The sequence below is a fragment of the Megalobrama amblycephala genome, linkage group LG16, assembly GCF_018812025.1.
Source record: "Megalobrama amblycephala isolate DHTTF-2021 linkage group LG16, ASM1881202v1, whole genome shotgun sequence".
Taxonomy (NCBI): Eukaryota; Metazoa; Chordata; class Actinopteri; order Cypriniformes; family Xenocyprididae; genus Megalobrama; species Megalobrama amblycephala.
This window is the reverse complement of record NC_063059.1, coordinates 24,791,953-24,804,929: the sequence shown is the minus strand read 5'-3', so window position 1 is coordinate 24,804,929 and position 12,977 is coordinate 24,791,953. Positions and strand designations below refer to the sequence as shown.

The window sequence follows — 12,977 nt, the reverse complement described above, 5'->3', positions numbered from 1 at the left end:
GAATTTTTGGTCTGACTATATACATATAATATATATAGATAGATGGATATATTGATATAGATATACATCAATAATAGACATGATATTGAATAAAATAGTGATTTATTAAAATACATCATAAAATAATAAACCATCTAAAGAACAGAAAACAGCATTTAACTTCCCTCTCAATACTGTAAAGGAAGAATACCACCTAGAGGCTGTACAGAGGAAATTATGTTCAAAGAAATGTAGTCACATGGTACAGCTGATGGAAAAGGTCCAGTTAAGAAAAAAAAAAAGGCAATGAACAAAATAACAGCTGTTGCAATGAAACAACTGAACAGACACTCTTTCACATACATAGTCAATAATTACAGTTTAGTTTTAAATTATTTCCTTTTTTGTTTTGAAGAGAGCTGAAATAGTCTGGGCCTGCATATGAACATCTTTAAAGTATGTATATGATTACTAGGCTAATATGGTGTATATGTACAATATCTCACATTGTGGATGTAAAACAGAGAGCAGCTATTTAGAATCGGTAACTCTGTTGAATAAATCACGGTTTCATCGCTCTCAGTAGCACACATGGCTTGTTATGTCCCTGAAATGCCAGCGAGCAGCACGGCTTGTCCTCGGCGTCGTTACTCATCATAGTGCAGGGATGACAGGAATTTGTCCACATCCAAGTCATCAGGAAAGGAGTCCAGCAGCTTCTTCTGTTTCTGAAAAAGAAAAAGGAATTCAAATTCAGCAGCCGAATATTGTCAACATAACAGATGATGCATGCTGAGGTACAGAAATGAGTCAGACTTCTCCGATTGGCTGGGCTACAGTGAGCTGACACACTGTCTACTGCCTATTGTTGTCTACACAGAATACATACTAACTCAATGCTATAAGTATACAAATGAAACAACTGGTCTGAGACGCTTTTTGCAATTACTTTCAGCCACTTGCGCACACAACATGAATAACATTAACTAAAATTATTCTTTAAAAGATATATTTATTTTATATTTAAAACAATGATAAATAAAAATACAAAATAGATTTGATTTTGTTTATGTGTGTGTGTATGTATACATATGGGTCAATGACGTGACAGGTCATTTTTTTGTCCAAAGGCCTTAATAATAATAAAAAACAAAGATATGAAATCCAAAGTATGTTAGGTAGTACAACTAGATCTCTTTTATTGAATGCAAAAGGTTTTAATTATATTTTGCTACATATAAAGGTATTTTAAAGATTTTGAAGTGTCAAAAGGTCATTTGGTTTAACCGTCCAAAGGCCAATACAGCCATTTCATTTGTGATTAAATATCTTAAAATGTAATAAATCTATATATTTTTTATTCTGGCATAATTTTAAAACACCATCTATCAACATAGTGCAAAATGGTATTAAAATTATGTGTAGAAGTCATTACTTTGTTATGAGAAAAAATGTCCAGAAAAATGAATTTCATTGATGTCATTCGGAGTAACCAATATAAAGGGACCATTTTGGATCAAGTCATGTGGTCAATATCATGTGACAGGATGTGACATCATTCAGACACCAGCAAAGGACCACATGGTCATGAAGTAAAGTAACTAACTCTCTCTTAACTATCTGAAAAATCCATGTTTTCACTTGCTCATACGCATGTCCCGAAACATCAGGTCATTCGGTACAACCGCTATAAAACAAGGAAAATGTTGTAATATTTTAAAAACTTGTACTAAACATAAAATAGCTAGCTAGATATCAGCCTGTTAGCATTGTTTGAAAATATCGTCATTCAGTATAACCAAAAGTGTCATTCGGTAAAACCGAAATTTTCAATATTAAAACAAAATCAAATATATTAATTTATCATTGTTTTAAATATAAAATAAATATTAACCTCTTAAGAGGTTCATGAGGATGATGGTGCACTGAGGCATTTTTTGTTTATATTAGTTCAAAGTTATAATGTAAATGATTGTAATTACCTCAACAAATTATACATCTATACATTGTGCAGAACACTATAATAGAACATATTTTCTGTCAAATTTTTTGATCCAAAGCCACATCAGATCACTGAAGGTTATTTAAAACACTCGACTTGCATTAAAAAGTAAGTTTGGAGCAATAACATGGTTTTAATCTCATAAATTGTCATGTATTGATGGTGTGCTAAGCTAACATGCAAGCTAGCCCTAAAATGCACCTGCTACCTAGCTGAGAAAATTTTATTTTTATGAATAATTTGATATGAATAATTTAGTAAAGCTCACTGAAATGTTTCTTTTTTCAAGAAGGGCAATTGATACAGTTTCAAAGAAGGTGAAGTGAGAAGTTTGATCAAAGAAATGAGGGTTTAAAACAGTGAATTTGAATAGAAAGTCGGCAGTAATTATAATGAAGACAAAAGAAAATAATTCAGAGAGGTGTGAATGTGTGCAGGGAAGACTGAAACTGAATGACAATACATGGAATGGATGCTTAGAAGATGACAATAACATCAGTTAGCATTTTAGAGTCTTCTCAAAATAAAATCACATAACATGTTCTTAAAAAACATTTAATAAAATTCAGTTTTAGAAATATAACATGGTCAGGCATGTGGCTTTAGCGGCAGTGCGTTTCTAGATTAAAAAATGCCAACTTCAATTTTATTTTCATAAATATATTTTATAAAAATAAATTTCTAATAACTTTACAAAACTTTGAAGGTATTTATATATTTTTTTCATTATGACAATAATTAATTCTGACTTTACAATAAACCACCAAGACGGTGACTGCTTTCAGATGAGACAATACTTATGCTTTTAGTGCTAAGTATTGTTTATGCTTAGGATTCGTGAACTGTATGTGTTTAAGTTTGGGTGTGCCATATATTGGGATTTTTTTTTCAAAAGTGAAGGCTAACAGGTTAAATATCCATTTAAAAAAAACTAATTTAGTTAGTAGAATTTTATTTAATTTGTAATAAATATAACAAACATTCCCTAACAATATTTTTTTTATAAATATAAAAGCACTTATAATACTTATATTGTAATAATATATTATGTAATAATTATGTGTTTATTATATATTTTAATATAAGTATATTATAATAATAATAATAATAATAATAAAAAATACTTATATTTATAATCGATAGTAACAAATTTTCATCCAAGGTAGTGGACGCAGCCAACTTAGTTTCTCACATAATATTTTGAAATTGCCTTAAAGTGTAAGATATGTGACATTGCTTCAGATTTGGCATAAATTAAGCATAATTTCCCTACTATTGCTGCATGGCTATGATATTAAAAAAAACCTATCTAGGTAAAGGTTGAGACACGGTCAAAGTTGATGGTTTTTCACAAACAGCCAATACAATATCAACTCACCTTAGATTTCTTTTTACTGCTTGAGGAGCTGGAAAGCTGTAGCTCTTTCTTTGCAGGAGGGCTTGGTTCAAGTTGCTTCCGTTTCTTTGCTTTAGGGATGGCAGATTTTCCAGCACTGGCCTCCTCCTGACGCAAGCTGTCTTTCAGAGGACCTCCTGTCCTGGCGGCGCGTGACAGGATCATGAGAGTGTGGGCGGCCATGTTGATGCTGTTCTCACTCCCCGCCTCACTGGCGGGACTACAGGAGGGGATATCGGGTGTGGCGGGAGGGGGGAGATGCCTCGGCGTGCTTTCACCCTCCCTCCTTAGTCTTTGCCGGGATGGAGTTCTCAATCCATCCGCCTGCTCCTCCTGTGCACGTCCTGGTCCAGGTGTTCTTGGGAGAGGGAGATCTGGACCTCTCGCTGCCTGCCTCTTCGGTGGAGTGGCCGCAGGAGCCTGGCCCTGTATGTCCTGCAGCATCTCAGCAGCTTGTTTTGTTAGGGGGCTCGTCTTGCATAAAGTTTTATTAGAAGTGCTCGAAACGGGTATCGCCGATTTGGCTGTAGAAGATACAAGCTCCTCAGCGGGGCGTGCAGATGTCTGATGATGGCAGCTCTCTAGCTCATTTTCTTTATTTGCAGTGATGCCTGGAGAGTCCTGTAAGGACGTTTTCTCTGACGATCTCTCTGCTGGTTTTAAAAGCTTACTTTCACAAGACTCTTCCTGTGTGCTGTCCTTTGTGTTGCCTACTGGTTTCTGCTTTGTTCCGGAGCAGATGATTTTGAAGTCTGTGAAACCACTCCGCCATCCTCCTCCTGTGATGCTTGTGATTTTTTCGGTGATTCTGATCTAATGTGAGACTCTAGCTCAGTCGCAGCTTTATTGGAAGACTTATTTACAATGATTAGATTTAGTCCCTTTTCAGTTAATCTACTTTTTGGGGCTTTTTGTTGATGAAATATGGTGATTTTTTCAGAGTTCTTTATACCTGCATTGGGATGCACTTCTGGCAATCTAATCGTTTCTATTCTTCTTTTACAGTTGTCAGAAGCTAAAGGCTGTTTCGGTTCAGTGGGTGGGATTTCTTTCTGAATCTGCTGAGTTGGGGAGGATGTAACAGCAGAGGACGTGAGTGTGCTTGTCTGTAAGGAATTCTGCCCAGCTGCCGAGTTTTCGGGTGTGACGTCAAAGCAGAGTATGCGTCGATGGCTGGGACTTGTTCCACTCACACTCTTTTGTTGCTCAGACGTCTGGGGAAGCACTTTTGAAACTTGTCCGGACCCAGGTGTGCCAGTTTTGCCTGAAAATCAGTAATCATATCATGTCATGTCACCAAGTTACAGTGATGCATAAATCACAAAAATGCACTACACAAATTGTAACCTCTAGATAAAAAAAAATAAAAAATTTCAAATCATGGTAAAACCATGGTAGAAAAATAAAAATAATAGTAATAATAAACTACTAAAATATAGAAATCTAGTTATAATAAATTAAGAAATGCAATAAGTTAAAAATAATACTTTAAAAAAATATTTTATAGATGAATTAATATATATACACAGTCAAACCAATCTTAATTATGTCAGATAACACTTAAGCAAACATGGTCAGGTCAAAGAGTCTGAATAATTTTTGGTTCAATTTATCATCAATTTTACTGGTAGTCCACTGTATGAAGAATTTTTGGGTATAATATGTTTACTTTATTTTGCTATCCTCACTTACATAAATGAACTATAGTGTCCTGCACCCACTAGTAAAAATATATCCAAAATTATATCTAGTGTCTGAATAATTTTTGGTTTGACTCTATATATAATTAATTTATATATATGTATATAATACAACATATGTTGCATTATTTACATTTAATTATATAAAAGTAAATTAGAATTTATCAATGTTGAAAACAGCTGTGCAGCATAATATTTTATATAATAAAAATATGATTTATATAATCACATAATAAAATATATTTGTAAATGAAAAATGTCTTACCAATGTCAGTGTTTTGCTTGGGTGCCATTTTAGGTTGAGAAATAACTTTTGCAGGTTGCCTTACAGTGGCTGAACATGGCAAAGTTATCTGTATAAAAAAGGTAGTGATTATAAATAGAAATAAAACTATTATTCTGTTGGAAAACTGACAATGCTTGTATGCGTTAAAGTTACTAACCTGATTGGGAAGAACTGTGAGTTTTCCAGTATTCTGCCCCATTACAGACACTGGAAGCATTACATTTTGTAACATGGGCGGAACTGGTGAGGATATAATGATTGTGGAGCCTAAAAAATACAGTTGGAATTTCAAAGATGCAGCATTAATCCTGAGGAAGACTAAATAAAGTCTGCAAATGAGTGCCTCGACATAAACATACAACCCAAATAAAGGTATAAAGCGTCTTATATAATCAAACTAACTCATCACTCACCAGGCGAATAGGTCTGAGAGACGTTTGGTCCCACGGACACTACAGTCCTCTGGCGAGGTGGCGTCGCTACCACATGCTGCATTGAAGACAGAGTCCCTTGAGGCACATTACTTGAAAGCAGCATGACATTTGACCTCTGCTCTGCAGCAGCCGGATCAGTCACGACAAAATATCCGCCTGAAGGCCCAAAGGTGGGGTTGGCTTGCAACAGCTGAATGAAACCGGTTTCCTGACACGCGGGACGTGCCAGTGCAGCCTGTCCATTATTTTGCACGCTCCTCGTAGGTGTTCCAAATGATCCAACGCCCTCCACCCCCTGCAAGCAGCTCACAGCCTGAGCCGTTTCTTCTTGTGTTATGACCGTAGAGGTTGCAGGCAAAGTCTTGGCAGGTGATTTGGCAGGGGAGGACAGGAAGATGGTGGGGATGTGGTCACTGGTGATGCTGGAAACAGCCTGGTTCAGTGCTGCATCAGCAGGGAGCTCATCCTGCTCATCACTGATGATGATTTTCAGAGAGACAATCTTACTGGGGTCAGGATCCTTGGCCTGGGCATCAGAAACGCACACGGAGGTAATCGGCGTAGTGGTAGAAGATGAAGAACCTGCTGTAGGGAGATCGTTCCTGACAGTGTTGGGCTGAGTTTGTGTGCAGGAAGGAGTTAAAGGCGTTTTATTTGTGGAGGGCAGAGAAGCTGTTTTGGGGGATGCGTCAACGTCAGATTGGGGTTGGTAAAGTGAGGGCGCAGCGTCACTTTGAATGGATAAAGAGGTTCCCATATCCACATTCTGTCCAATAGTCATTCCTGTTACTCTCCCAGAATCGTTGACTGATGTATTATCTGACGTTTCAGTAGTGGGTGTGGTTTGTGGTGTCTTATTTGATACGAGAATTTGACTGCTTGCATTATCATTGAGTGTTTCTGTTGTGTGAGAGCTCTCCAGATGAACTGGCTGTTGATTCTGAACATTTACTCTCTCAGAGGTTTCATTTTCTGGTTCATCTATCTCCATGGCAACTCCTTCCTCTGCAAAAGAGGAGCTTGATACGGTTTGGTCAGGTGGACGTGAATCCGCTTTATCGTTCAACCTTAGAGAAGTGGTACCTCTGGATTGTTTATTGCCGGACAAAACTCTAGCCCTGACTAGACCTCTCTTGGAGTTTGTGGATCCTTGTGCAGTTTGTTTGGTTGGAATACGTGGCTGCGGAGCCGTGGAAGAAGACTTTGACACATTACGAAGGCTGGACGATTTCTTTTTGCTTTTTGACTCAGACATATTCTGGATGTTTTGTGCACTACTTTCTCCTCCTGATGTGGAATCCTCCTGTCCAGTACCTTGTATTAAAAAAAATAACAATAAATTCAACAGTTTATATATTTTCTCTACACTACGATTCAAAAATATTGGGGTCAGTAAGATTTTCTTTAAAGAAATAATAACTTTCATTCAGCAAGGATGCAGTAAATTGATCAACAGTGACCGTAAAAACATTTATAATGTTACAAAATTTCAAATAAATGCGGTTCTTTTGAACTTTCTATTTCAAAAGAACCGCAGAAAATGTTCTTTTGACCCATTTTACCATTTTCAGAGGCACTGTCTACGAGCCCGGTCTCATCACTCTCCTGAGCACTAGTACTGGTACTGAAACTCCCATCAGCCTGTTCACTGCCTTCAGCCGTTTTACTTTTCCCTTTAAAAGAGATGAAAGGTTATCAGTGAGACCTAAAAAAATCAGTTTGGCTGGTATAACAGAATTTGTTGATTGATTGATTGATTAATTGATCAATCCCTCAAACCTACCATAGTCAAAGAGGTCAAAGAGTGCCTGAAATGCCGGGTCTGACTCCGTCTGTGCCAGTATGTCTTGAATGGCATCATCTGTCATATGAATTTCCCCCTAAAACAATTTTGCAGGTAAAGGCTTGATATATTGATATTACATTCTCACAAATAACAAAATGAGCGGGTAAAAGATGTGCATTCATAGGTATGTGTCATTATTTCATTATTACTATTGTCATTTTATTGTTTTTGTTGTTATTATTATTATTATTGCAATTATTATTGATATCACTGTCACCGCAAAATATTATCATCATCGCCATCTTTAGCATTGCTATTGTTTTTATTACTATTGTTATTATTATTGTTATTAATGTTACTATATTATTATTAATATTATTGCAATTGTATTGTCAATATAAAATATTATCATCGTATTTAGTATTACTATTATTACTATTATTTTTACTTTTGATTATTATTGATACAAATGTTGTTATTATTACTGATTTAACTTTCTCCGTCAACACATATTATCATCACCATCTTTAGTATTAGTACCACTACTGTTATTATTATCATTATTATCAATGTTATCTATTATTATTGATATTACTATTGTCATCAACACAACTTATCACCATCTTTAGTATCATTATTGTTATTATTACTGTTATTATTATTACTGATATTACTGTTGCCGTCATCACAAAATATTGTCATTATTATCATACAAACTATTACTATTTAAATACTTCTACTATTACTACTGTTATTTGTAATTTCTGCTTATTTTTCATTGCTGTTAGTATCACTGCTGTTTTATTGTTGTTTTTTGTGTTTTGTTGTTGTGTTTTGTGTTCACCCTATGTTATAAGTTTTGCACTCCTAATAAAAAATAAAAAAAATAAAAAAAGATGTGCATTCACACACCTGGAGGCCCAGGATTTCATCGATCGACTGCTCTTGTTCCATAGTACTGCAGGCAGCTTTTGATGTCTGAGGACTATTATCACTGTTAAAGTGATAATACAACGTGTGTTTAGTAAGATCTCATAGTTATCCTTTATTATTTTAACTAGTTTCTTGCTCGTTATTTAGTACTTACCTTGCCAAGATTTTGTTGATGTTTTCAGCAAGTTTCTCTTGTAAGGATCTATCATTGAGAATTTTTTCTCTGGCATTTTCTATAACTATTTGCTGTTAAAAAAGAAAAATCTGATCTTCAGTTATGCAGAAGTAAATAGAAATGCATTTAAAATAGAGCATTGAATCTGCCTGACTTACAGATAAGTTCTCCGTCACAGTCTCTTCACTCTGAGTTTCCATGATGAGAGTACTGGACACTACCGTGGCCCTGCTGGTCCCGCTGGCACCCAACTGACCACCTCCTCTTCGCCTCGGAGAGTCACTGCAGCAGAAAACAGAATTATATTTTAAAAGAAATTATTGTTGTTGCATGCTGATCTGAAAAAGGTAGAAAGAGCTAAACTGTAACACTGCAGGTGTCGTCATCACATTCATCTTACCATTTTCTGCGGGCCGGAGACAAAGGTCCTGGATTCAGTCTATTATCAGGGACCAGTATCTGCAACGGTGACTCCCCTATAAGAATGTAAGATAGCAAAATGCAAAGAGGGTACTTACAAATCTCAGTGTGATTTAAACATGTTTTTCAGGACTCACCTGGCTGACTAAGGCAGAGAGTGGAGGGTCTGGCATGCTGGGACGTGTAAGACACTGGGGTGGAATGTCCAAGCAAGCCTTGAGGGGTGGACACAGTGCCGAGGACACATTGGCCTGCTGGAGTCAGTGGGGAGTGCCCAGAGATGGGAGATTGTGATACCAACAAGGGTCTCTGTTGACGTCTCATGTTTTGAATGCTATTCAGAGTGCGCACTTAATGACAGAAAAACAAAATGTACACAAGGGTTATTGTTAGCTCAAACCATTTCTCATTTTCGCTTAGTTTAAGTGCTAAAATAACAAAAAATAACGTAAAATCATTCAGATTAAAAAAAAACAGAAACAACAAAATTACTGAAACCTTAACTGTAGTACTTTAATATCAATGATACTACAAAAATGCTGATGTACACTACCTTTAAAGTATTCTGTAAGACTTCTTTAAGAAATTAATACTTTTATTCGGCAAGGATACATTAAAATGATGAAGTGTCAGTAATTACATTATTCAAATAAATGCTTAAAAAATAAATTTCATTAAACTGTATATTTAAAATATTTCACAATATTACTGTTTATACTGTATCTTTGATCATGTTTACATAGGAGACTTCTTTTAAAAACATTAAAATAATCTTAATGACATCTGATATTCTTCTGAAATCTTAAAACTTCTGATATTGTGTGTTGAACTGTGTTTAATAACTTCATGCCATATCTATGCATTATACTTGTACTATATATGCATTGTATGTATTTGGCTCATTTCAATAACTCCAAGTTATCAAGAATACAATTTCTCTCAAACAAAAAGCAAAACTCACATCGCTGATTCCGTTGCACGGCAGGAGAATTTTGCAGAGACCTGTGGACAACACAGAAAGATTTTAATATTCTAAACCGTGCTTAAGAAAATGAAAACACCCAGGCCCGGTTTCACAGACAGGGGTTAGGCTAAACCAGGATTAGGCCTTATTTCAATTAGGGTATTTAAGTAGCTTTTATAAACTTGTGTCCATCCCGAGACAAAACAATGGCTCTGACATATTTTAAGATATGTCAATTCAAGTTGCTTTCAGTTAAAACAGCTCAAACATGCATTTTAGTCTGGGACTACCTTAAAGGGTTAGTTCACCCAAAAATGAAAATTCTGTCATTTATTACTCGCCCTCATGTCATTCCACACCCATAAGACCTTCGTTCATCTTCGGAACACAAATTAAGATATTTTTGTTGAAATCCGATGGCTCAGTGAGGCCTCCATAGCCAGCAATGACATTTCCTCTCTCAAGATCCATAAAGGTACTAAAAACATATTTAAATTGGTTCATGTGAGTACAGTGGTTCAATATTAATATTATAAAGCAACGAGAATATTTTTGGCATGCCAAAAAACAAAATAACGACTTATAAAGTGATGGCCGATTTCAAAACACTGCTTCAGGAAGCTTCGGAGTATAATGAATCAGCTTGTTGAATCATGATTCGGATGACTACATAAGTCATTATTTTGTTTTTAAAAATATTCTCGTCGCTTTATAATATTAATATTGAACCACTGTACTCACATGAACCCATTTAAATATGTTTTTAGTACCTTTATGGATCTTGAGAGAGGAAATGTCATTGCTGGCTATGCAGGCCTCACTGAGCCATCGGATTTCAACAAAAATATGTTAATTTGTGTTCCGAAGATGAACAAAGGTGGAATGGCATGAGGGCGAGTAATAAATTACATTATTTTCATTTTTGGGTGAACTAACCCTTTAAGCCTTGTCTGTGAAACCGGGGGAATATGTAACAGCATAAACAAATATTCATTCACTTGATTTGGTTGAGCGTGAAGTCAAGCTTTTTCCATAATGATGTCATCACTGCTGGAATTTGATTTTCTTGACTTGTTTCTACAGAAGAAATGACATAAGCATGTTACAATGGAAACAGATTCACTGTACATCCCAAAACGTTTCATTTACTTTCATGGGGACTCACCTTTTGCTTTAACAGCAACATATTCATTTAAAATCGTGATCAGGTTTTTTCCAAAAAGAGACTGAAAGAGAGTCATAAACAAAAACAAAATGTACAGTCATCTAGTAAACATAGGTCTTCTTAACACACTCCAGTAATGCAGTTATTTTAGGCCCCTGTTATTAATCATGAACCTGACACATACAAACACACAGGCAGGGATGATCCCATCCTCTGAGCTGTGCTCGGCATATTCCTTCAGGTTTGGGCTTTCATAGATGAAAGCTCGACTTGTGGCAGTGAGCCCTTCTTGCTGCAGGTAGCCTAAAGTTGAAAGAGAATGACAAATAATTTTACAGCTAAACATCTTCATTTGTGAATGGTTGACTAAATTAGCCATCACGGTTCTCGATCATCTCAGCAGTCTGACACATCAGACCCTCAAACTGCACAATGTTGTGACACAAGTGTCTCAAATTCATAATGGTCTACATATTTACAGCTATACCGCAGTATTGGAGACAAAACACATAATTATAACGTTATACACTGTAATTAGAAACAGGGTATTAGCTCGCTAGCTTCTCCTAGAGAGGGACACAACAAGAGAGTGAACTTACCCAGCACAAGTCTGGCTACGTCAGACGGGAGCAACATACTTCGATGTTACCTTATGTCAACAAACAGTCTGCATTTGAAGTATCAGTATTAAAGTCTAAATTAGTCCATAATGTGATAATATAGTTGAAATACTGCAGGTTGTTTAGCTCTCTCATCCATCTCGACAGCGAAAAGGCGCGGAAATTCGCCTCCTATGACCCGGATATTGTTTGTGTGAAATTCGAAAGGAGATAAAGGAAAAAGTAGTTTTTCAATTCTTTCAGCTGACATTTAGCGGAACTCTCTAATATTTCTAATATAATTAAATATGTTCATATATATATATATATATATATATATATATATATATATATATATATATATATATATATATATATATTACATTAAACATTACTATTTTTAATGTCTCTTATGCTCATCAAGGCTGCATTTATTTCATAATAAATACAGAAAAAACAATTATATTGTGAAATATTATTACAATTTAAAATTATGGTTTTCTATTTTAATATACTTTAAAATATAATTTATTTCTGTGATGCAAAGCTGAATTGTCAGCATCATTACTCCAGTCTTCAGTGTCACATGATCCTTCAGCAATCATTGTAATATGCTTATTTATTATCAATGTTGGAAACAGTTGTGCTGCTTAATATTATTTTCTAACCTGTGATACTTTTTCAGGATTCTTTGATGAATAAAAAGTTAAAAAATATATATCAGCATTTATTCTATTTCTATTAAAGTAGAAATCTTTCGTAACAATATACACTAGCATTCACTACCATTTTTTTTTTTTTTTGAAAGAAATTAATACTTTTATTCAACAAGGATGTGTTAAATTGATAAAAAGTGATAGTAAATATTTATATTGTTCGAAAAGATTTATATTTTGAATAAATGCTGTTCTTTTTAATCTTTTATTCATCAGTGAATCCTGAAAAAAGTATCACAGGTTCCAAAAACATATTAAGCAACACAACTGTTTTCAACACTGATAATAACTGAATATCAAATCAGCATATTAGCATTATGACACTGAAGACTGGAGTAATGATGCTGAAAATTCAGCTTTGCATCACAGAAATAAATGATATTTTAAAGTATATTAAAATAGAGAACCATAATTTTAAATTG

At 35.1% G+C, this 12,977-nt stretch overlaps 1 protein-coding gene across 1 annotated transcript; it reads right to left on the bottom strand.

The window, feature by feature from the left end:
• Positions 1–85: 85 nt before the first annotated feature.
• npat (nuclear protein, ataxia-telangiectasia locus) lies at positions 86–12,055 on the bottom strand. Its single transcript, XM_048160857.1, is given in 18 exon segments — positions 86–707; positions 3,360–4,124; positions 4,127–4,641; positions 5,343–5,430; positions 5,521–5,630; positions 5,777–7,111; positions 7,360–7,470; positions 7,581–7,677; positions 8,496–8,577; positions 8,671–8,762; positions 8,850–8,973; positions 9,092–9,167; positions 9,249–9,461; positions 10,073–10,113; positions 11,074–11,152; positions 11,241–11,301; positions 11,425–11,543; positions 11,840–12,055. Coding segments are annotated over 18 exon segments (4,026 nt in total). The 5' UTR covers positions 11,877–12,055; the 3' UTR covers positions 86–626.
• Between the last annotated feature and the right edge of the window lie 922 nt (positions 12,056–12,977).